This window comes from Homarus americanus, unplaced genomic scaffold, assembly GCF_018991925.1.
Source record: "Homarus americanus isolate GMGI-L3 unplaced genomic scaffold, GMGI_Hamer_2.0 scaffold16022, whole genome shotgun sequence".
Lineage (NCBI taxonomy): Eukaryota > Metazoa > Arthropoda > Malacostraca > Decapoda > Nephropidae > Homarus > Homarus americanus.
This window is the reverse complement of record NW_024752245.1, coordinates 471,735-497,724: the sequence shown is the minus strand read 5'-3', so window position 1 is coordinate 497,724 and position 25,990 is coordinate 471,735. Positions and strand designations below refer to the sequence as shown.

The following is a 25,990-nucleotide window of genomic DNA, read 5'->3' as shown; positions in this document are numbered from 1 at the left end:
GGCGGACGCCCGCGGCGGCCTGCCCCACAAGGGAAGGTTGAAGAAGTCTCAAGTCCAGAAAACTGTGAGGGCCAACTTATTGTGAACTCTTGGTACAATCTGTCAGAGAGTGTTGTGACGGCATCAAGTGTGAGCTCTTTCAAAACCAGACTTGACCAACACTGGAGCAGGTTTAGATACATTCAGGAGCTAGTGCATGCCCAGTACTTGCCAACAGCAGAGACGTGACCAACCATGCGACCACCCAAGCGGCTAACGAGTCACTATTTCACTAACGAGCCGATCTGTGACGAAGAGGATATAAGTAAATAAGATATTTTGTTAGTTTTTTTCTAGTATAGTTATTCACACGTGGGATGCCCACTATCACGGCAAGGGGTGATTTAATAGAAGTTTATACCTCAAATGACATAACTCAAAACGGCAAAATAAATATAAAAGAAAAATATACTAGATAAATAGATATAAATTGATGAAATGCACAGTAAACAAGTTAAAACAAATGGACATTACATAAAAATCTGTTTTAATGATGCATTTCTTTCTTGTTTATATAATATGAAGTTTCTTAATAGAGTTTCTTATCTCCATAAATATAAAATCAAGATTAAAAACCATATTCAACATACTATTCATATACTATATACAGTATTACTTTCATCATTTTTAATATCTAATGATAGAAAATATAAATACCACAGATTTTAAAATTACATATACAGATTTTGGTTTAATTTTTTTAAGTTTGTTTTCGAATTTCAGGAAGAAGACTCGTGTGTACTGACTGGAGGCTGATGAGTACTGTATAGCCTCATATCTTTTAATACAGGTAAGTAATATCCTTCAGTCATGAATTAAAATCACCACCACTTAAGACTTTATTAACTGCCTTGTGAATATTGTGAGTCTTATTTTTTATTTATTGATAATTTAAGACATTATATTCTTCACATGTCAACTGTCTTGTATTTTTCACTAATTCAGAATCACTACTAGTTTATTTTGGGTATTATTTTAGTTTAGGTTATCTAGGGAATCTTAGGAATTTAACCACCATTGATATAGTTACTGGGTTCTGTGACTAGGTTAACGAGCCAATTAGTGGTGAAGAGGATAAAAGTAAATACAGAGATGATCTAAACCAAAATTTTACCTTATTTTCAATTTAAAAATATATTATGTATTGATTGGCATTGTTTTACTTTTTTTTTGGAGTACTGTATAGTTAGAAATCTCCTAACCCCTTAACCGGCATATATAAGTCATTTGCTTGGGAAACATCATAGAAGAAAAGTACCTTAGAATTCTTGTGTTATCTAAAAGTAATATAATACCAAAATTAATGATACTGCCTAAGACCATAATAAAATTTGAGATTAGCAGAGCATTTTAATTACTCACTATAGGTTAGTGTACTGTAGATTATAAATGCTTTTTACCTTTTGAAATTGACATAAAATTTTCACGATTTTTTTATTTCCTGAGCACAATCTTTCAGGTGCTTTCTCAGACCATTGATGCAGCCATGACACACCTCTTTTAACCTAACCTAAGCTAAAATAATTAACTTCCATCCTAGGTTCTTATCTACAGTAAATCATTGCTCACTGATGAAATGTTGTTCTGGGCAAAATTGCTGAATTAATACAGTAATGCATTTTTTCATTATTATTATTATTATTATTATTATTATTATTATTATTATTATTATTATTATTGCTTATTTTTCTGTGTGTATGGGATGGAAGTGTTAATGTCTGAGAAATGGTTGTCTTTTGGATCTCACATTGACAGTTGATAATGGTGTTGCAGATATGTCCATTTTATTTTAATTTTTTATAACCTAGAGGTAATAAAGAAGCAGTAACACACCTGTCTCTCACCAATATGTCAAGGGTTTGAGTCCTGCTTGGCCCAGACACACGTGAGAAGGGTGTTATCCAGTGTGACCCTCACTACCAAACATCACAGGCTTCCCGGTGGTTCTGGTTAGGTTTGGGTAAGTGGAGTGTTCTTCTGAAGATATCATACTTCATTTCTTCTTAACAGGATGATGGGACCACCAAGATATATAAAAACAGAATGGAGTGGGCAAGGCAAAGCTGTACTAAGATTCTGCAGTAAAAGAGATAAAACTGATTTCTCTCGTGATCAACAAACTAAATGGGCGGGCAAGATTGAGTGCTATGTGTCATCGCTTTATATTAGGTAAGATAATTTTTTGGTGTAAATTTATCAAAAATTATCAAATTTTCAGGACCCAATGTAGACTCAGAAACCTCACCTAAATGCAGACATCTTGTAGATTTCCATTTTTAATCAGATTATCTCTCATGAATGCATTGAAAGAACATACCATTGGTTCTCATATTACTACAGTAAGAAATTTTAACATACAGCAACATTTATCATATTACAGTATGTGTTTTATTCAGGGCCTCCAAAATTTACATGGTACCCCAGTATTTAAAACAGTAGTACCATACAGGACACACACTGCTTATGAAGGTGTGGACAACCTTCCTAATCTAGTTTTTCTTTTGGTATATCATTCTTTTGAAGAGTCCTCTCTCTCTCATCTCTCTGCAGGATGTCTACAGCACACATCACCATCACATATTCTTTAATAGTGAAGCGGATTCTTGGATCTTGGATTTTTAGTTTTAATTCTTTAACTTTATAAAAATATTTCTTTTTGGTTGTACTGTACATCAGTAGAAATAGTTTGCAGCTGTTGACTATATTTTGAGAAGTGAGTGTGACGGTGGGATTTCATGTATAACATTCGGTATCTTGTTACAATATTAATAGAGAACAGTATTCTGTACCGTATACTGTACTCTGATTTCTGTAACAAGAACTACCATGTGAACACTTGTGTGCAAGAATGAGTGCTGTATTGTAAAAGTTTATCTTTCAACCGACAGTGAATATGAAAGGCAGCCCTCAACTGATGCTGGGGGGTATGATGATGATGAGTCTCAACATTGTACCGAAGATATTAAGGCAGAGGTAAGGTGGATGTATTGATTTATTTGGGGTGGTGATAACATAGATGTGGTCAAGTACAGTACTGAGACTGTGTTGAATCCAGTATAGGACTTACCCACCTAGAAAATACAGCTAACTTGTACCATATTATTATTACAGTACTGTATTGATAATCTATTAATCTTCTTACAAACTTCATTCTGGAATTGTATATAATACACTTTTTATTAGCTATATTCCTTACTTGATAGTAGTTAATTAATATTCTACCTAATGATATCTCATATTGAAGAAGCTTCTACTTCCCTTTATGTGACTTGTCTTGATATGAGTCTGACTACATGTTTTAATTCACTTTGTCTTCTTACTACAGGACTGTATTTATTATTATTGTTGTATTACAGCTCTTTATAATATGCATATTCTGTTATAAATGGTGTACAGTTATTGTTATGGTCTTTAGTCATTTGTGAAGTTACTTTGAAGCCTGATTTGTCTAACAATTTATTTAATTAAAAAGATGATCAAATACCCCAAGTCATGGCATATAAAACCAAACAAGTTCTGTTGACTTGCTCCGAAATTGGTTTCAGTTCAGCATTACACTTAAGGAGTAAAGGATTGATCAACTCATCTAGTTGGCTGCTGAGTCAGATTAGTTCAGATTATTATGGCAGCACCAGAGTAAGTTATCATAACACTGAGAGGGCAAATCAAGAAAGAAGATCAATTTAAAAGAACTTATTACAGTACTGTACCTGTCTTAACAAACAATGATGTGTGAACTAACAAACTGTAACCCAAGAATGGTTATGAAATTAGCATCTTAACTTGGTAAATAAGCGAGACAGGGACACAGGTATAACATCCGACATAAAACTGGGGCCAAACATGACGTTAAACACAACACCACATAGGAGTAACACCCAACATAATTAGAGTGATACCAGACTAAAAATGATGATTCCCAACACTGTTGAATATTAAAAGTTTTGTAGAGATCTTGATTAATACTCACAAGCGACCCCTGTAAGTGCTCCAACCATTTGGCCTCTGTGCGATGTGAGATTCTGGTGGAGATTCCCGATTAAACGAGTCAGTTCTCTTTATATAGGGCCAAATACCAGCAGGGGAGCGGAGATCAAGGTATAACAAATGTGAGGATTGTTTGGCTTATTGAGGAAGACCAGCTCACATGGACGGAAGTTTGTACACAGGATATTGGGTGGCCTGACCTTACAGGCCCTTCCTATAACACTTCCTTAGAAAGGTTTTAAATTGCTTGAACTACAGTACGTTTGCCCTCGAATTTTTAAGTATAAATTATAGGCCTGTATATTTATTTGTGATGCCTCACTTATCTCTATCAGTTGTGAAGTCCTTTTTAAGTGAGCACATTATCCTATTGGGCTACTGTGTTGTATACTGTTCTGACAACCAGTATGAGATTAATACATTTTTACAAGGAACTTCTTTTTTCAGGTGTATGAGTGTCCTCCAGGAGTACAACCTGGGGTAAGGAGTTCCTGGGTGGAGCATTGGGAGGCCTGGAAAGAAGTTTACATTCCTTTATCATGGGTACATAAATACAGAGAGCACTGCACCTCAGAGTATATAGAGTGGCATGACTCCTACTTAGAAGAGTATCCCTGGATAATTCCCCATATTACTGATGAGTTAGGACACAGTGATATTAGATTAGAGGATGCAAGTCGTAACTCAGTATCTACCAATGTGAAGAAAGAGGAGTTAGATGTTCTGTATGATAAACATTCTCAAAAGAGGTATTGGGTTCACCTCCGTAATTATTTGTGCAGTTACGGTGTTGAAGATAACGGTGATCTTGAGGAATTCTTTACTCGGCAAGCTGGTATACATTATGATGAAGACAGAATATGTAACACTATTAATGAACAAGGAATGGAAAATCAAGTTGATGCAAACATAATTATTAATTATATGAATGAACGAGAAATAGATAATCAAGTTGAAGATGACCAAGGAATTATTAATAATAATGATGACGAAAGCCTGGAAAATAATGAGGAAATGAATGTGGAATATATTCATGGACAATGTTGGCAAGAACATGACCAAGAGATTAATGTTATAAAAACTGAAGAACAGAATCAAGAAACTGATGAGCCAAAAAAGGTCCAGCCTTCTCAAGAATCAAAAACTGTATCAGATGACATGAGCCATGACGCTATACAAAAATTAGATGATGAACAACTAAGTGAGCTTCCAGAAATGTGTCAACTTGAAGATTCAAATGGAGAGGATGTAAAAGAACATTGTCATAGTAAGTTGTCAAGGGAAAATAGCACTGAATTGATTTTGTTAGAACATAAAGAAAACACTACAAGTAATTTGATCAATATTAAAGGTATTCAAGATGAAAGCAGAATTGTTTATGTTACAAAACAACTTGATGGAGCAGCACAAGATGAGACCAAGAGTGACTGTGACACTTCTCAGTGTTTTGTTACAAGACAATTTAATGACATGGAGTTAACTACTCAAGTACCTGCTGAGAATCAGCTTACCTGTGATGATGTCTCACATGTAAGCTCAGTCATCAGTGATACTGATGAAGAGGCAAAAAAACATAACAGCACTCTTCTGACTACATCTGACACAAAGAAAGTTGCAAAAACAAAGAAAAGGAAGAAAGCCGGAAATTCACGGTTAGATTATAATTTTTTGTTTAATTAAACGTATCAAATTTTCTTTTCTTTCAAATTTTCTTAATGTGCTAGTAGCTACTTTCACTGATTATAGCCATTGTTTAAAAGTGAATTTGAAAGCTATGTTTTTTGTATTTATGCATCTCCATACATCTGTTTAGAATATTATATTAGGCTTAGAAATTCATGAAAAGATTATGAGAGTAAGAACGGAAGGGGGTGTATTTTGTGAAGTAGATAATGCCCAGTCAGGATAGCAATGCCTCTGTGGAATTCCAAAGCTGTTATATAATACTATACAGCATGTTATTTTTTACTCTTATTTCGACCAGGAAATATCTACATACCTTATGCTCTTCAATCTGTGTGGATAGACATGTAGAGGAGGTCAGGAGATGCTATATTAAAGATAAAGGGCTTAATGAAGCATGTTAAAAGAATGCTTGGAATATATGATATATTAGACATACAATGGAGAGACCATTTAACAGAGATAAGTGTTGGCAGATGCTAGGGATGGCTGAGGGTAATATGGGGGGAGGAATAGTGTGAAATATTTAGTTCAAGGTGGATGTTGATGAATTTGTAGGCATTGTGGAGGTAACTTTTATTTTCTTCAATTCTAAAAAGCCTCTATCTGCTATTACCATATTTGGTGGCTGGAATCAAGTGTAACAGTACTCTCCCATTCATTCCCTGGTGCTGTAATAGATTTGTTCTGGTATATTGTGAAATTAGTGAACTGATCATTGTATGTCATGCACAGTTTACTGATTATATACTTTTACTTTCAGTAATTCTTCAGGTCTGAGTTGGGCTTTAAAGTATATTCAGTCGCAGGATGTTAAAGTACAACACGCTGATGCAGGTCATTCCTTAGAAACTGCATCTGGGCCTACTTGTGACTCATCAGATAATGCAGGGGGTAAAACTTCAGCATTAGTTTCAGAGCATCTTGATCCACCTGTTAACAAAACTCCATGTGAACCAAGTATTTGTGGTACTAACAAACCACTTATGGATGAATATAATGTTGATAAAGCTGAAATATTAGTCACGCAAGATGTTGGTGATTGTGCTGTTACTGACAATGAAAAAGAAAATGAAGCTGCTCTGCCTACAAAAGTCTCACAGTATGTTGTAAAGTGTGCTGTTACTGACCGTGAAAAGGAAAGTGATATGTATTTACACATAGCAAGTACTAAAGATGGTGGTGATAATCAAAAGACGTTGTGGAGTACAATATTAAGCATACTAGCAACCGGTAAATTTTTACTGAAAGAAAGTGCATTCCATTTTTTAAGTCGCTTCTTCCCTCTGTTCTCAGGTATGTATAGTGGTAAAGTTGATTTACTGTATACAGTACTGTATATGAATCTTCACTAAGAAGTTTAATGCTTAGCTGTAAAGATCTGTGATCTCTGTAGAAATGAATCAAAACATTTAAGACATTTAGAACTGTATCTGCGAGATGGCTCCTTCAAACTCCTTGTTTGAATTCACTACATTGATTGTTGGTGCATAATTGGACCTGAAGCTGAAAGTTAGGTGAATAATGCCCTCAACGACCTTGGCCATAGTTAACAGCTCACAAACCCAGTGTGCCATTCATACTCATCAGTAATGCTGCTGTCTCGACTCTTATTTTGGTCAAACTTACCTTTTTGTTCAGTAGCTATGATACGGTTGGGAGACTTATTCCTAATTTATTTACCTTTTTGGGGTGGTTAGAGAATGTAAGATACTTTGATGGAATTACTGGTAGTCATATTAGTGATTGTTAAGACTGTTACTAAATTTAGACTAAAGTGCTGGTTTACCAATTTCCATGCCAAGGATGCTGCTAAGACTCTGAAATCCTAAGAGTAGTGAACCAGAACTTACCCAAAATACTTTCAACAGATAGCTGCAGCAGTTTTTTCCACACGGGAATGTTGTGAAATATTTGTGTGTGCATCATGTGGTGGCTTTATGTTATTTTTTTTTTGCAGCCATATTACAAGGTTACATTAACAGTACACCTGGATACATCTCCAAAATTTCACTCATCAGTATTCTCAATTAATGAGAATAAGTTCAGTGTTTGGACAACTGGAGGGTCTTGTTTGGCAGTGTACAATCATCCAAATGAATGATGTCATGATTTCCAGAAACTCTCAATCAAAAGGCTGGATGTGGCAACTGTCAGACTCGTTTTATTTTTGCTTTTATTTTTTCGAGGTGGAGTAAAATTTTTTAAAATAATAACTTTAATAATAAGTTTTAAATAAGAATAGTGTAAGAACAAATTATGTAGTTAAAATTTGAGTATATTTTGAAACAAAATAAATGACATACAAATTTATCGCTCGGGGACATTCAGGAATAATTTATGGAGTTATAATTGGATGTCAAAATGAAAAGGTGTACATTGTGTTGAGCTGAAATGAATATCAAATAAAAAATATTAATTGAAATAATAATCACTCCACGTTTATGCATTTATACCATGTCTTCAGTGAATATGTAAACAAATACTGCATTTTTCATATTCACCACCTCGACGGACGATGACGTAAGGCGGGAAACATACACAGAACAAAATTTTTAGCTTTCAATAAACTAAATGCTTATATAAACGTTTCTTGGTATGTTTTTCAAAGTGATTACTGTATGATAAAATTAATTGTCATTTATACTTTGAAGGTACAGTATTGTATTTTTTAGCACCCAAGAATAAAATATAAATATTAAAGATGCTCATTCAATTGTCATTTGTTAAAGATGAAAAAAGTAAAACTTGGTTACATTGCTAACTTTTATGAAATCTTATTCAACTAATAATTATTTTAGAGTAACAAATGTCTTTCATATTGTTCTAAAAATAAAGCAACTATGCAGAATATTCTACACCTAGAAGTACATAGGTAAGTATTCAATTCAATTTCAATTGTTTATTCCTTGAAAGAGGAAGCGGGATCCTAGTGCTGTCACTAGGTACCCCTGTACAATGACACCAGAATCATCTGGCAAGTGTGAAAAGTATATACAGTATAAATATTATAAAGGGGCTTACTAAAGCCTAAGGAAGGAAGGATGTTCCTTTAACACATAATTAATATTATTTACAAAATATCTGGCGAGTATTGGGAGGATCATCGTGTCTCCGTCAGGGGGTCGTGGAGTGGTGGTCCAGCAGGCGTCACGGAAGCGTTGTGTGTGGGGACATCTTAGGAGGTAGTGGATAAGGGTGCGGCTGTCGGGTCTTCTGCATAACGCACAAGTATTATCAGTAGCTTGTGTTTCTCTATCATCATTGGCTGGCTTTTTTTCTTTTCTTTTTTCCAAGCATCTTCTTCATCTCTCAAGCACAGGATTGGGATATAGCTCTTTTAGTACTCATCTTGAAGCCCTTTTGCCTGCAAAAATATGAGGGAATGTCAGAAAAAAGTTAGGTAGTGAGAAATTTGGTTCAGGAGTTTGTTATTATACCTGTACCATCTTTCTCCAATGGCGTCCAGGCCACTGGTAAGTGGTTAGTCACTGTCTGGGCTCCTGCTATGTTGCCAGATACCGCTGTTTGAACGAATCATACCGAAACCTGTGACATTCTCTCGTTGCCAGATTGTACTTCTCTTTATTTAATATTGTTTTACTTCATATGTTGTTAACTTCCAGAAGGAATTCGTCAGCAGCTGAATGAGGTCACATCTGCAGTATCCTCCTGTACACCTCCCCCGTCTAAGCAACAATCTCTTCCTCCCAGCAGATGTGTAGAGCGTGTCAAAGAAAAACGGTTAGTTGTGAGGATATTGACAGAACATAGTACTGTAATGAACACTTAAGAGAACAGATTAAAGTTTATGATTGAATGAAATGAACAGTTTTGGGCAAATGTTGAACCCTGTAATGAAAAGAGTAATAGGTTTATACTCTTTAGTTTATGATTTAAGTCGGGCAATCAGTAGATGTGTTGCATAAACACTTTTCATTGTCTTTATCAACCCTTTGGCTCCTTGAGGTTTCTTTAAACCAAACACAATTTTCTGTCTTAAGATAGGCCACCTTGTGCTAGAGTTGGTGACTGGAGTGAGAGGTTTGACATTATGTAAGAGATGATGGTTGCTTGAGGAAAGGTTATGGGATTCCTGTTGATAGTCGAGTGAAATGGAAAGCTGGTTATTACTTAATAAAGTGGTACAGTACACAGATTAAGGATGAGTATCATGGTAATGTACTGTGAGGAGAGGAGACTAAGCTATTGGGTAACTTCTTGAGGGAGAGTTGGAAGAGTCCTTGGAGGATCTGTTGCAGGAGTCTACCATAAGCAGTGATATGATTAGGACAGAAGTACAGGTTTTACTGACTCAATGTCTTCTATTTTCAGTGATTTCCGTTGTGATAAAAATCACATTAAGTTATACAAATGGCTGCAGCCCCTAGTATCTACAGATGGTCTCTCATTTGCCTCAACTGTAAACATTGCAGATGGTGTTACATTGAATGAGGTAAGTAAGAAATAATATCTGGATGTGTTACTTTGTTATCACCTCTGTGGCAGTGCCTCCTTGGGTGCTAAGGTCAGCTCATCTGCCTAAATACAGTACAGTAGTCCTTGGCAAGGGTTGGGTCTAATGGGAGTTAGGGGAGGTGATCCTTGAGTAGGTACCCAATGTGGTACCCAATGTCCTATAATGAACAGCTCAAGGATGGAAATAAGTACATGTATGGTATTGAATACTTATAAAAAAAGTTTATTATACTGTATAAAATTTAGTTAGCTCACTTTGCAAGTGTTGAAAAGAACAACAACAGACATGTAATGGAGCAATCCACCCTGATGCCACATGCCTGGCCTCAACACTCCTCAGCAATGAAAATATACTTGCAAAGTTTTTATACCCTTAAAGTTTTTTCAGATACAAATGTGTGTATGGACAATATACAGTATGAGGGGTGTTGAGGAATGAAACTTATGGTCAACCAAGGCTGCCTTTATTACCCATCACCAGCCTGCCCATCTCCATAAACCACTCATTGCCATGCTCTTATGTTTTCATACATGACAAAATAATAGATTTTGATCAAATTTCATATAAATGTTCTCCGTTGAGTGATTAAGGATTTGTGTTCATAATTTTAAAATTTATGTAGTTAGTGTTAATTAAAGAGCCTTGAAGTATTAAAATACATTTAGAATATTTAAAACATCAGTTATGCTGTTTACAGGAAAAAGTTAGACTATATCACTGAGAAAAAGTATATAAAGGTCATAAAAAACTTACTGGCTCAGCATAATTGATGTTTAAATTACTTTACCGTATTCCAAAAGTATTTAATTATTTCAAGTTTCATTAACTAACACTAATTATTCAGATTTTATTTTTTAAGCTAGATCCTTAAGGAGCACATTAAGGAGTAACTACAGTAGGTGTGAAATTCGAACAAAATCTCTTATTTTTTATTATTTTTATTCCTTCTCTCAATTTCTCTATTTTTAATTGATAAGATATTGTATTTTTGTCATTGTTCACTGTTTCTAGAAATTATCTTTCAGGTGCGTATACAGTCAGATAAACGAGGAGTTCAAAGTGTTTATCATTCAGTAGAGAAGACTGTGACGGAAGGTGATAGAGCACGACTAGATGTGAGGCTCTTGGACCTAGATGATGATAACAGCACCCAGGTAATACGAGTACAGGTGACACTAGGGTGAGACACTCACCTGCTGTGAATTATCATAAAATAGTAATATTGATTCAGTAACCTAATGAAAAATCTTTACGGAAAATCACTTTTTTCCTAACTTAAAAAAAAAAAAACGAAGTGGGTTGAAGGATAACATTTTCTTGTAACTTTTATTTATGTTTTTGCCTGGATTTTGTAAACTACTGTACTATATATGCTCTGTGCCACCCAGCAAGGTTTTCCAGTGACATAGTGTAAAAACAATGTCAATTATTCCGAGATTTTTTTGAATTCTCAACTAGTTTGGTGTATCAAGGTCCTAGAGTACAGTACAGTACAGTACTGTATTTGGATGGTGGCCTAAATGTTTGGAATATATTTTGCTTGTGTCAGCTTGTGGTAAATGCAAAAAATAGCAAAAACACTATATAGCAGAGATGAATAGAATTGTTTTTACAGGTTGATGATACTTATCTTACCAATGAAGAGAAAAGGGAAGACTGGACAAGAACCCATATTACTTATGATGAAGAGGGAAATCCAGTCTCTGTGGCAAAATTTATGAGGTTTTCAATGGCAAAAGAAGTGAGTTACTTAACTTATTCATTTTCTACCATTTTGTACAGAGGAAGTGTTGATTTAGCTAGGATGCTTCCGAATAAATCATCGTAAAGGTAAAGAGTGGCTGAAATTAATGCTACTCCTTTTAATAAATTGTACAGGTGCTCTTCTTCATATGAATGACTTAGGTTCCCGAGGCTTGTTCGTGAGTCCATCTTCACTCGTGTAGATACTGAACACATTGCTCTCAACATTATAGAGTATGTTTCTTGAGTTGAATTATTGCATCTTAAATTTTTATATATGTAGGTGAAGTTATACTGTATTAGTGAGTGACTAGTTCTGGAATAATGTGAATGTGACGAGTTAGTGTTGAAGATGTATTGGAAAATTAAAGTGTCGGTGTTGAATTCTTAAGAAATTGAGTGTTAATGGAGATAACTTGGAGTGCAGCTACAGGTGGATTGTAGAAGTTGTAGAGATTGTAAATTGTTTTTTATAAGAGTTAAGACTGTTGTAAGTGTCGCTGTGCTGGAGTGGTGTAGATTAGTATAATCTTTTTCTTTTCTATTAGTATTTATTTCTTTATACTCTTATTTTTTCGCCCCCTAGGCCCCGTTGTAAAGTACTCGGCAATATGATTATTTTCTGTAGTATTTCTTTGGTTCATATTTTTTTTTTTACTTTGGGGATGGATGTGTAGGATGAATGATAATAAATAGGTTGTGTGAAGCTTGTCTTGAGGCCTTATGGTGGAAAGGGAACTCCACAGCAGAACACGTTACAACAGTAAGATAGAATGAATGACAGTGAACAGAGTCTGTGTTTGCACTTGATTTCAGCCACCCTACCTACAGTGTAGAAGGAAATGGCCTTAAGATTGAAAAAGGTTTAAGTACATAAGAAAATGTGATGTTAAATTACAGTTTTTATGTCAATATTAGTCTGTTTAGTTATTATAAGAGAAGTATAATGCCAGTAGAGTAATTATGGTGAGTTATATTATCTACAATATAATAGTTGTTTTACTCTTTGTATGACTGACAGTGTGGCAAGTTGCTGACCCTTGTTTCCCTCTGCTTTAGAACCCGGAGAGAAAAGAGCGGTCAGTGTGGAAGGAGATCATTTCAGGGCACCAGTTGGTCAATTATGGAAAGAAAAAGGAGTGTCCACCACCTGATGTCCCCGAAGATGTGAAAAAGTACTGGGCCCAGAGGCATCGTTTGTTTATCAAATATGATGAGGGCATCATGCTGGACCAAGGTGAGGAGTCCTGTTTTTTATCAATATTTCAAGACTGTATGACATTCATTTTCTTAACAGGTTGTTCTTGTTTATACAGCTCCTCCCCGACTTACGACCTACTCGACTTACGACCACTCGCACTTACGACCTGCCTCAGTCGTACCAAAATTTGGTCAAATTACGTATTTTCAAGTCCCAAAGTCAGTACACAGACAAAATTTTCGTTTGTAATTTACTTTAAAATGGCTGGCAAGCTTAAAGGTGGGTGTTTTGTGGTGCTGAGAAGAAAAAGAGACACCCATTTTACAGTTTCTATGTATTATTTAAGCATTTTCGACATACGACCATTTCGACTTAAAACATGGATTTGGGTCCCTAACCCCGTCGTAAGTCGGGGAGGAGCTGTACTGTCTTCACAAAAACTGGATTCATATGTTCCGTCATACATAGAGGGAGAATAACATTATTTTAGTAATCATTCAGAATCCTATTGGGCACTACTTTATGAACGTCACTTTGGAAGAACCTAGGGGCCACCCTGTGTTCTAGGTTTTGAATATTTTACATTTTTCTGGGCCATAATTCCTTTTTTTTTATAGTACATACAGGTACTGTAACGTGTAATTATAATTAAAGTATGATAATAAATTAGTCTAATACTGTATAACAAAATGAAACTGAAAATGGGAATTAAAAACAAATACACGTGGTATAGCCACGAATGTACTTACTTTGTCAGATATACAAAGCAGTTACAAACCTACGTGTATGTTCTCTGCCCTTCTGCTTATTATATTGTTTTAAAAAGACTTAATTTTTGGAAAGGCAGTATGTAGTTCATACACACACACTTACGGTACAGGTCAAAACCTAAGGGTTTAAAAATTTCATAGTACATGTATTTGTGTTGGTAGAGAGAGGCCAAAGCCAGGTTCATGGTGCCGGGAGGACTGCTCCTTTTTACAGTAGACACCCAATTTAATATGAATCGATGCAATAATTGCAATGCAACATGGCACCCTTTAATTACCCCCATTTTTTCAGTTTAGGGTGATCAAGATTGACTTTGCATGGTGTAAGCCCAGAGTTCAGTCATAAAAAGATAAACAATCAAATAAAAAAAATAGGAAAGTGTCATTCATTTTGAACAAAGCTTTTTGAGATTGTTTAGTGAAAAAGAATTGACAAAAAATATGAGTTTCATAAATTATGTTGAGCTTAGGGCTCCAGCGATATTCAGAGCTGTTTGTCATTATTTAAGGTTTGTGAATAAACTGCATAGTGTGGCAGGGTGTGGTGTTGGCCCGGCATCAAGGTGGTTTGGTGAAATAAATGCCTTAAAGGATTTTATTTTATTTCTTATATAATTTTTGAAGTTGCAGGTCCATACCCAATATAACATGATTCATTATTTACACCAAACATGTCCTACCATAGCAAATGAGTTTGACACCCCTGCTTCAGAATGTACCAAAACATGTCAGTGTTGGTCAGGTCTGGTCTTAAAGGAGCTCATGTTCAGTACTGTCCAAATATTTTCTCCCTGGTTATTTCAAGATTTCACAAATCTTTCTTCAAAGAAAAATTAGCCCTGACATTTTACTGTACTTTGGATTTATTTAGATATATTTTTAAAGGTTTAATATGAAATGAAGACAATCAGTCGATTAGCTGATGAAAACCTGAATGGGTAGCAGCATCTGCTTAGCAGATCTTGAATGATTCCATACACCCCGAGTTGGTGTGCGTCGTCAATCATCTTGAGTCTGAACAAATGCAATCCAGTATGCAGTTGTTCAGACTTAAGGTGAGTTATAATTTTTTAAAGTGTGTTTTGAAATAATGGAATTACAGTAGTTTTGAAATGAGAAAAGGTGGTGTCACAAGGAATTTTTTGGTGTATGTTTTGGAGTTGTGGTCCTATACCCTGTATTTCCCATTGAAATACCCCAGTACATAGAACGATGCAATGCAATTAAATTTTGTGTATTTATTTATTTTATTTTTATTTTTTAATGCATACAAAGTGTATTGTATAATATTTTTATGCAGTATATTATATGTTATTTTAAGTGTAGCATACAACCTGTAATCATTTTTAACATTGAGCTGTACAATATAGGACTTTAGGTAGTATGTGTCTCAGGGGTCATTTTTCATAATCCCTTATATCTCCATCAGACAGAGTCTTTGCTAACTACAGGAGAAATCTTGGATGTAACTCCTACAGTTGGCAAGGGATTACTGTGATGTAAAAATTTAATATTCCTTGCATAATTAATGTAATGTTACACTTTTTTTTGCTAATGTCATTATGAATTAACATTGTTATTTTAATTTATTTTTTAATTCAGAATCGTGGTACTCTGTGACTCCAGAGATGATTGCAGCCCATCAAGCATATAGGTGCAGCTGTGATGTGGTGGTGGATGCCTTCTGTGGAGCAGGTGGCAATGCTATACAGCTAGCCAAGACCTGCAATCATGGTGAGTGATGGTGACAGCCTGCTGAGATGGTATGGACATGTGGGAAGAAAGTTGGAGGGCAGTTTAGAGAGAGTGTAGTGTGGCAAGTTTAGCAGTGGGTGCATTGGGAGAACTTATACATCATGGAAAAGATGGAACAATACATTATGGAGAGGAGATGAGGAGAAAAAATAAGCCAAAGGAGATAAATTATTATGTAATGATGAGAAATCTGGAGGATCTTCTGTCATGGTCCATAACCTCAGAGGGAGCTTACTGAAGAAGTGAGGCATTATAGATAAGAACAACCTGTTGAAGGAAATGACTGGCTAGATGAGATATTCAATTAATTATGGTTAACTTCAGGCTGTGATATCAACAGTTAGGAATAGCCAACACATTACATTGTGCTCTAAGGAGGGTGAGGAGAGAGAGAATGATTGCCCTCTGTTCATTTGAAGAAATACACTTATGTATTGTGAACATAGTATTTATTTATTAAAGATATGTGACAAAGATTGAAGACAGTGATACCTTACAAGTACATAAAATATATGAAAAACATTAAGGAGAGTCATATTTTTTCTTCCTCTAGTGATAGCCATTGACATAGATCCTGCAAAAATTGATCTTGCCCGTCACAATGCACAAGTGTATGGGGTGGCAGATCGCATTGAATTCATCATTGGAGACTTCTTTCACCTTGTTCCCAAGCTAAAGGTCAGTAAAGTATGTTTTTTGTGAGAAGTTTGTGAAAATAACATGAATTTAAAGAAGCATACAGAATTCAGTTCCAATAATGAGTTACAAAGCTTTCTTGATTTGTTGGCTGACATTTGATAATACAGTACTGTACCTGTAATAGCTTGCCAGTATGTATTGCAAAAAATGAATGGACCTAAGATGTAAAGCATCTAGACAGGATAATGCATTCGTCTAGACCACAGGAGTGATTTCTCTCGTCATCAAGAATCAGTTATTCTATCCGTTGTTTGACAGGTCAGGTTTTCACTTTATTAGCTATCCGAAGTTCTTGAGCTGTATGTATGTATAAAAGAACTGGGAAGTTTTTCTCTTTTCTATAGCTTCCTTTGAACCTTTCTTATTATTTCAATACAGTATTCACATCAACTTGCATGTGTAGTCATAGCTTTTTATAGGTGTTTAGTATAGTGTATTGTATAAGTTAAAAATATTTTCTGATTATTATGATTAAATTTATGTGTTGGAAATGAATCTCTCTTCTTGTGAGGGCATGTAGTACATGTACAGTACAGTATCAATGAATATTTAGAAATTGTTTTTAGAGAGTACAGTACAGTGTACTGTATAAAACTGGTTTGGAAATGGGATATACCGTATATACTCGTGTGTAGTTCGAGCTTTTAAGACCAAATTTTTAGGCCAAAATTGCGGGTCGACCTCTATGTGTTTAATAGTTTTGTTAGGTTGAACCCGTGCATGATGGGAAGGGCGAGGAGCAACTTTTAGCTTCAGACATGAAAAATATTTACCATTTACTGCCAGTAAACAATGGAAAGGTAAAATATGTACCAATTAGTAATGAAAAGTTGTGCAGTTCCTTCAGCAGATGAAGCTCACCAACTTACAATAGGCTAAATTACCTTACAACGTGCTTTCAGTAGTCTATATTGAAGTTCTTAGCACAGGCTAACTTATCATATCATATACGGCATCACAGTACTCATTGATCTACAAAAAATACTGGTAATAAAAACTTTTTCGATATTTCACACTTTATATAATAACCGGTAATCCACTTCAACCTCCTATTGTTTACAACGATGCATGACGCACCACCAGCTGTTGCGTAACAGCTAGATGGTACACGTGTTTTTCGAATCGTTTTCAGTTAAAAAACTGTTACATCACATGTATATTTTACCTTAACTGTGCCTGAATAAATATATTCTCGGAAATAAATAGTAGTTTTGCTGAAACGTGATGTATTTTAATGTAAAATAGGATAAAATACATGATGAAAACAAAAGATTTTACCTTACCTTCTGATGTTCAAGAGAAGTTACTCGTTTTTTTTTTTTAATAGTTTTCGGTTAAAATACTGTTATATTACAATGATATTCTATTCATACTGTGCTTGATATAATGCATTCACGGAAATGTAATATTTTTGATGAAATGACGTACGTATTACAGTGGAAAGTGGGATAAAATCGTGACAAAAACAATGACTTTTGCTTTCTTTCGTTCAAAAGATGTTACCGTAATCACTTTTCGAATGGTTTTCAGTTAAAAAACTGTTGTATTACAATAATATTCCCTCCTAATTGACTTGAATAAATACTTGAATGGAAATACGTATACAATATTTTTGTTGAAACTACCCGCGTTTCAGTGTAGTGTCGTAATAATAAATGGTAAACAATTTGCCTTCGGCACTCTGTGTTTCAGGCACGGTGAGCCTCAGTTTATGGGACGTAGAGTGTTTTTACTGAAGGTTTTGTTGTTCCAATACCCTCAAAAACTTGGGTCGACCTATAAACAAGGAATATCATAAATTAACGATTTCTTGGTCAAAAAATCAGGGTCGACCTATAAACGAGGGGGGATTATAGACAAGTATATACGGTACCTTTGGTAACAATTCAAATTTTTTAACTAATTTTATAATGTAACACATCTGTGCAGTAATTACTAATGTAAGATATTCTCATACCTTTGTTTAGGCTGATGTTGTGTACCTCAGTCCTCCGTGGGGAGGAATAAAGTACCTTCGTGCTGGCATATATGATGTTAAAAGCTTGGGTGGGGTGCTGAGCTGTGAAGAACTGATGACTGCTGCTCGTGCCATCACTACCAATGTGGCTCTCTATCTCCCAAGGACGAGTAACTTGTATCAGGTTTGTTTTCTCATATTCAAATTCATTTTTTTATTACAGTACTGTACACCCTCGCCAACCTCAGATTCCATGTATCCGTGGTTTTCACTCTGTATACCATTTCACCAACTACAGCATTTACGGCAGTTGTATGTATCTGCAGATTAGCATGGCATCTTTATCCCTCTGCAGTCTTATACATTCCTCAGTAAATGTGAGGAATAAATAAAAATACTACAGTAATACTAATACTGTAATTAAAAGAAAAACTACTGCATTGCCATTTGGTAATTGTTTCATTAAGGACATGGTAGACAGGAGTGCGCGCCCCCTCCCACGATTACACGCTATCTCCCGCAGATGTGCAGAATGTTTATTCTGCGTTTTTTTACCTTGTGATATTTTTTTTTTCTTTTTTTTTTAACGTACTGTGTGAATAAAATAAAACGATGTACATCTACCCAAAAAGATGAGTTGAAAAATGACAATAATACAGCTTGGCTTGGTAGGGGGAGAGCTAGGGGAATGTAGCTACAGGGACAGTCTAACTTGGTGGCATGCCAAGTCCACACACATATGTTCACTTTACACACATACACACTCATGTTCTTCATTTTTCTCATTTTATAGCAACTTGCCATCTCCATGGAAATGTACTGTAAATCTATATAACTATTAAAGTATATAAAGCTGTTTTAAATATGTTTGACTCGAATTTGATTAAATGAACAATACAGGCATTTTTAGTTAAGGAACAGGTAATTTAGTTAGGCTCTGACGAGTGTTATCCGCGGCCATGGAACCTAACCCCTATTTCTCTACGCCTTTACTCTTGTCAACTGCGGATTTGACAACCACAGGTTTTGTCAGGAACCAAACCCCAGCAGTTGGTGAGGGACTACTGTACTGTAATAGATGTAATTTTAAGAATCTTGGACAAGTCTTTTTGTCTGCATGCATCTACAAGGGAGAATCAAAAGGTTTTTAACCCTTTGGCTATGTTAGGTTTCCTGAAGTTGAATAAAATTATCTGGTGGTAGCAAGAATAAAATTATAAAGTGTGGTAATCACATCAAAAGGGTTTATTGAAGGGTAAAACAAAAGACAGTGTTCTAATTTTACTGAAATTAATCATAATAATTTTGCATAGTTTTTATAAAGTTGCAGATCTAAGTAAATGGCTTGTATACACAATTCATTTACATAAATTAATTTTTCTTTAACCAGATAATTGAACTTGCTGGCCCTAATGGTGCTGTCGACATAGAGTACAACCACATGGGAAGAAAGAAGAAAGCTCTCACTGCCTACTATGGAGGTCTGGTTCATTATTGTTGATCAGGTATACCCCACTTAACATACTGGAGATGTGCTCCATGAAAGTACTGGTACTGTTACGTGAAATATATTTTCCCGTAGACTTTTATGCCATATAGCGTATTCCAATATACTAATCATTGTTGATTAAAAAAAAGTTATGAAAAACATGTTTAGGGTTAATTTATTATGTTTTCGGGATTTTTCCCCCAAACTTCTGTTTGAACGGTAGTCTCCTCATTATGGCAGAGATTTTTACGGCAGAGATTTTAGGTATTTTACTTGCCCTCAAGATTATTTCTACCCAACCTCAGAACGATTTTAAAATTTTTAGTGATTCTCGTAGTGCTCTCCAGGCCTTAGCTTGTGTCTCCTCACCCCATCTCTTGGTTATAGCTATTTTACAGTGGTTGTTTCTCAACCAACATTGGGGCCAGAAAGTCAGTTTTTGCTGGGTTCTGGCCCATGTGGGGGAGAAGGGGAATGTTTGTGGTGAAAGCAGCTGGTTCTCACCCTGTGGCACATCATTATCCCTCTACTTGCCTCTGATATGAAGCCAGTAATAAGAGCTGCCACCCACTTGAGTTGGCAGTGCAGGCGGGATGCATTCGGAGCAAACAAGCTCCGCGATCTCCATCCAGCTTTGGGTGCCTAGGGATATCAGGGACTGTCGCACTGCTGGGAGACTGCTTTGTCCTACCTCCACATCGTTCCACACATGACTGACTCATGGTTTTTTAATGGAGAGGGCGCCCCCTCCCCATTGTGATGACTGCCCGGTCCTATTGACTGTTTGACGCCTCCTGGTGGAGTGCCCCAGGCTCAGAGATCTTCGTCGTAAACACCTCTCCCAGAACCGAGGAAGAGACGGATCTTACCATCTCTCTTTGGTCCTGAGGGAGGGAATGGGTAGCGTGGGAGGGGACGTCCTCTCCTTCGTGGAGGAAGCGGGCTTACAGAAGATTTGAGTTTTATCTATTAACGTTTAAATGATTTTTATCAAAGGTTTATGCTATTCATATGTTTTTTACCTCGCATTATTTGATTTTAGTCTTCTAAGCTTTTATTTTAATTCTGCGACCTATGACCTAAGCTGTTACGTCGCCAGAGATGTAATTACTGTATTCACAGTCAATCAATCACTCAATCTTTCTCTTACCAAAGGAATGCACTTGTATATCAGCTTTTGTAATGAAAGTCTATGAGATAATGTACTTCAATGTATGAACCCTTTCATAAATTGGTGTCTGCCTGTATAAAAATACACAAATAAATGTAAGCATAGATTAATAAAATACAGTATGAAATATTTTGGTAATAAGTTTTATTATAGGTACAAGTATGGGGTATGTGCATGTTACCAATATGACGGCCTTAACGTACCACCACACCACACACACCCCCAGTCCACACCAAGACAACACTCACACACACAGCTAATGTTTACAGTTACACAACCAAAACAGTTGTACAAATGAATGAATGAAGCATATAAATGTAAGTAAACAATTAAATTATATTAATTGTCAAGATATATTTTGAATGAAGCTTTTGAGAATTTTTTGACGAAGAACTGCCTGAAAAAATAAGAAAATGTCAAAAATTCTGTTAAATGTTGAGACTTACTTAAAGCTTTTAGGGATTTTTTTAATGAAAAAAGAGTAAAAAAAACTGTGATTAGTTACCCAAGGTAGAGGATGGTAACTACAAAGATGAAGTGGTAGGATTGGTATTGGACACAGCTGAGGTTGAGGTAACTGAGATGGATCTATCAATTCACCCATTATAGGAGTTGGTGATGGTGTGCATAGAGAATTTCACGCAGCTTTGGCTTAACATTATTTGCAGGTGATGTAGTTAGATTTGGAGTATTGTCTGAGAAGAGTGTGTAGTAGCTCTTCTTAATAGCTTCTGAAGAGTTACATGCTTCATCTGGTTGGTTTCCCTTGATTTAATTGTCTTTGTATTGAAACTCACTCCTAACTTCTTCCTGGGAATAGTAATCGCTAATCACTGATCCACGAACTTATGAATTTTTCTCTGGCTGCAGTGTCTTCCTCACTTGGCCTACTGGTTCATCACACTCACTGTCTGTATTATCGGTCTTTTCTTTGTTAGGCACAACCATCTTAATCTGCCATATCTCAGATTGATAGAACACGGTGTGATTCCTAAAGTGTTACGAGCTGTAAAATGATAACATAACATAACATAATTTAAGGGTTAAGCATTTCATAATTTATTTATTATCAATAAGTAAACATTTTATTAGCAAAGCAAAATTAAGCATACTGTACTTATTATAACATGATGTCCTCTGGCTGCAGATTTATAAATATAATTTTTAGTTTACATCTGTGAGCTGTCTCAAGTTTCACCACTTACTAACTTGGAGATTAAACTTTGAAAATCAGATACTGTATATATTCAGCAACCTGTTTTTGTGATGGAGATGCACATTATGCATAATTAAGAGGTTCATATATAAAAATACAGTTGACATGTCAAAGCCCCGGACAAAATATTTATGCTATTGCTATGTAATATCAGTTAATTAAGTGTTGTGCACAGTAGCTATATTCCACACATACAAACACACAATGGGCAATTGATCCTTTCCCATAATGTTGCTGTCTACGATACAATATGCAAGAGTAATATACAAACTACATTATAATTTGTTTTTATATTAAGAAATATATTTTGCATACTGTACTGCATAATGAAAAGCTGTGATTAAAATGCAGGATATGAAAGTATTTGAGATTTGTATATTATTCTCGTATAAATTGAAATTACTGTACAGTACTTCTAAACTTAATACAGTATTACATTGTATTAAAATAATGATTTTCTTCCTAAAATAAAAGTACAGTATAATGTTATATTAGTCTGTAGCTACTGCAAGTTGTATGACAATGGACATAAGTATTTTTAATGTGGTAAAATTATAAGATGAAAGAACAGTTAACACAGCTGCACAATTCATCCCCTTAAACATCATAGGAAATGCCAGTCATCATAGGTAAACTAGTCTCACCAATTTTCCAAAGTTAAGGACAATAACTCTGTCAAATATACTTGCAGTTGGTTTAATTAATGTTCTAATTGCATGTCTTGAAGTTAGTTAGTGGATAAACAAAGGAGGACTACTGACAGGGCCCTCAGAACCCTTTTATATTCCTCTACACTTGATTGGAAGGAAGGATGACGATATGAAATCTGTCATCCAGTAGGAATCTTGACTGACTTGTTTAATGGAAGAGTTTGACAAGAGCTTCCAATTGATGTCTCACTAATTATCTTCTTCACTTTTCTGCTTACTAGACATTTAGATGATAGCTTAGTTCTCAAACTCACCAACAGAAGATAATAATCGTGTACTGGCCTAGATTATATACCTGGAATGATGCCACGTTTATCTAATTTGAACATAATTTCACACTTAATGCTATCACACCTTCTGCTGGGAGATTATTCCATGTACGGTAGGTGTTGATTAATTTTGGTTCTTTGTCCCCATCTGTTCATATTCCTGCACCTGTTAAAAGAAATAGAGGTTGATTTACAGGTGATGAATACACTGGAACTACTTTTGTCTGTATTGATAAAAAATTACTTTGATTTATGTATCATCTATACACATCTGTCACTCTTGTGTAGGTTGTATCACAAGCTACAGAACTCTCAAAGAAATGATTGGAAAGAGTGGTGCTAAATGAGTGTAGAAATAGAGGGTATGGTTGGCAATAGAGGGTGTAGTCGATAATTCAGGGTGTGGGTGACAATGGAGGGCGTGATTGGCAACAGAGGGTGTGGTTGGCAACAGGGTGTGGTTGACAATAGAGGGTGTGGTCAACATTATAACTGGGTGTATGTTAGCTAAACAAAGTCAGTTGTTACTGTACTAAACTCCCTTGTCTCACCGCCTTGTCGATGGCTGCGAATTGCTAGGACCAGGTCAAGGGGTACAACAAAGGTAGGCGACTATACAGTGGGCCAGTTCCCCGAGATGTAGTAGGACGTCGTCACCACTGTCCTCCTGGGTCTCTGGAAGCTGTATTGCTGGAAAAATGACTTCACTTTTTCTCCCACCTGAGGAGGAACATAAAATTAGAAATTTATATGAACAGTTAATAAGTACAATACAAATGAGTCATTTATTTTTAGCCCATGTCCATCATGTTGCAGGATGGCTGAAGTTAATCACAAAAATGGGTTCCCCTTTCACTTGCCTTCATTGTAACTGTACTGTACTCTAAACCATTCCATGCTCTGTTCTCCTATCATTCATTCTAACTGCTGTGACATCTTCATAAATTACCCATTGCCAAGTTCTATCATTCACATGCTTACAGATGTCCAACTCCCTCAATTTTATTACAGCCTTCATCTGCTATCTCTTTCTATGCTTTCCCTTTTCCCTCAGAGCTGTACACTCTTTAAGGTGCCAAATCAATTATTATTTGTGGAAAGGCATCTGGATACTGCAACCTTATTAAACCAAAGTTTCCAAATCTAATTTTAATTGACACAGCCTGGGGTCATCAGCCAGCAAGAGTGTAAGATATGTCCTACTGGCTATAAGTTTAAAGGGTTACTAGTTGTGCATCAGAAGTTCCTTTATCAACAATAACATCAGGAACAAACACCTGTGTTATTTTTACTGACAGCACAGGCTCTAAGATGACCAATTCTTAACTAGCTTAAATCTGTCAGAGACATGTTGGTGGCAAGTCTCCAATAAACAATATTTTTCCACAATTATCTTGAAATATATAACATCAAGATATTTGTCTGAAATAAACAAGAAAAATTATCTTGAAGTTAATGCCCCAATTTTATTACCGGTAGTGTGGTAGCCATAAGTACGTACTGCAATATTTAGATGATAACTTCTTAAAGTTGAATGTTCTGTATTAACATAAACCTTAATATTATAACTGATCTTACTTGAGACAAGAATGAGTGAATTACCTCCTTTGGGGAGCACCTGTTCCTCCAGAGGTAAATCAGTCTGCCAAACATTGAGTAAGGACCACAGTACTCGGTTGTTTGTAAGTTTGTCATTACAATTGACTCCTCATCTTCTGTCAGTGACTTTGCCTCATCTTCCTTGGCTGTGGAAGGTACAATATCCTGCAGAATTTGGAGATTCAGCCTGAAGAAATGGGACACAGTAAATTCCTGTTCTGTCAGGTATCACAGTTTTTAATGTTTATTAGAGTACTGTACTTATACTATTTTAGTAATTAATGTGCCCATTTAGTTGTTAACTGTGCATGGAACTGTATATATGTGTACAGGTAGTCCAGTGTTGTATATCTGGAAATAGGTTAGTTAAGATACCAGCTTATCTAACCTCATAGTGCTGAAGAATCTTTATCGTGTGTCGTATCATCATGTAGGCTTAAGAAAATCATTGTCATTATGGCATGAGAGTGTACTTAGGAAAGTTTTTGGTCATAGAACCATTATGTAGAGCATTAATCCAAAATTCATATTTATCTCCATATTTAAGGACCTGTACATATCCAGTACCTATCAACAATAAAAATTAGAGAAATGACTGAATGGAATGCTGACAAGGTTAAAGAGGAGAGGTATAATTATGCAGTAAGGCTTAAACACAAGAAACAATTCATAAAATTAAAGTCAAGTCAGATGTTAAATATTGATGAGAAAGAAGTGTTTTTATCCTCGTACTTATCCTTAGCATGAAGTAGGAGAGCCTTCTCAATTTCCTTCTTTGGGAAGTGTCCTATGAGGTTGACATCAGCCGATGAGTCTCCATACTTGGCCCAGGAACCCGCTAGTATAGTGTCCTTATTGGTGGAAGCCAACACTATCATCTCTCCCTTTCGACCCCTTGACCACATTCCCACCTGTTACATGGTTAAATACCTTAGTACAAATGGATAAGTCAGATCTCCAGGTTTAGGACACGAAGAACAAAAAGATTACATGTCCTCAAGGTTATCTCTAGTTAAAACCAGGTCAAGGTCTACATATTTAAGATGTGCCACTGTCGTATTGTGTTCCTCTTTTATGAGACACTGTTCTAAGTCTTGAATAATTTATTCAGACTAATATGGGGTCCTCAAAAGGCAGACTGTGGCCTACATCTGGACCACACCCATCATCAGTACAGACCGTGGAGCTAATCCTAATTGTAGCTCACACACAGCAAGTCAAC

At 35.7% G+C, this 25,990-nt stretch overlaps 2 protein-coding genes across 3 annotated transcripts; one reads left to right on the top strand and one right to left on the bottom strand.

The window, feature by feature from the left end:
• Positions 1-744: 744 nt before the first annotated feature.
• Positions 745-21,105, top strand: LOC121854998. The gene is made up of 14 exons (XM_042349821.1): positions 745-829; positions 2,050-2,208; positions 2,928-3,012; positions 4,474-5,678; positions 6,473-7,005; positions 9,336-9,453; positions 10,045-10,165; positions 11,215-11,343; positions 11,805-11,930; positions 12,992-13,169; positions 15,506-15,637; positions 16,212-16,336; positions 18,325-18,498; positions 19,705-21,105. Exons 2-14 carry the CDS (start codon positions 2,051-2,053, stop codon positions 19,813-19,815), a joined length of 3,195 nt encoding a protein of 1,064 aa, XP_042205755.1. The 5' UTR covers positions 745-829; position 2,050; the 3' UTR covers positions 19,816-21,105.
• LOC121854999 (putative glutamine-dependent NAD(+) synthetase) lies at positions 21,102-25,918 on the bottom strand. 2 transcript variants are annotated; one of them, XR_006086677.1, is made up of 5 exons: positions 25,501-25,918; positions 24,772-24,955; positions 23,721-23,889; positions 23,255-23,335; positions 21,102-21,980 (listed from the first exon to the last, which is right to left on the bottom strand). XR_006086677.1 is itself a non-coding variant. In XM_042349822.1 (4 exons), the coding sequence occupies exons 1-3, from the start codon at positions 25,671-25,673 to the stop codon at positions 23,782-23,784; spliced, it is 465 nt and encodes a 154-aa protein (XP_042205756.1). In that variant the 5' UTR covers positions 25,674-25,918; the 3' UTR covers positions 21,102-21,980; positions 23,255-23,781. The 2 variants fall into 2 exon arrangements, 1 of the variants encoding a protein (XP_042205756.1); XM_042349822.1 differs by having other exon boundaries at positions 23,255-23,889.
• Positions 25,919-25,990: the final 72 nt, after the last annotated feature.

Coding starts and splice junctions, on each gene's coding strand:
- LOC121854999 (XM_042349822.1), bottom strand. CDS start 25,673: ATGTGGTCAAGGGGTCGAAAGGGAGAGATGATAGTGTTGGCTTCCACC. Junction 24,956..25,500: donor CTACTTCATGCTAAGGATAA/GTACGAGGATAA, acceptor CCATTTCTTCAG/GCTGAATCTCCAAATTCTGC. Junction 23,890..24,771: donor ACAGGTGCTCCCCAAAGGAG/GTAATTCACTCA, acceptor GTTCCTCCTCAG/GTGGGAGAAAAAGTGAAGTC.
- LOC121854998 (XM_042349821.1), top strand. CDS start 2,051: ATGATGGGACCACCAAGATATATAAAAACAGAATGGAGTGGGCAAGGC. Junction 9,454..10,044: donor GAGCGTGTCAAAGAAAAACG/GTTAGTTGTGAG, acceptor TTCTATTTTCAG/TGATTTCCGTTGTGATAAAA. Junction 11,931..12,991: donor GGTTTTCAATGGCAAAAGAA/GTGAGTTACTTA, acceptor CCTCTGCTTTAG/AACCCGGAGAGAAAAGAGCG.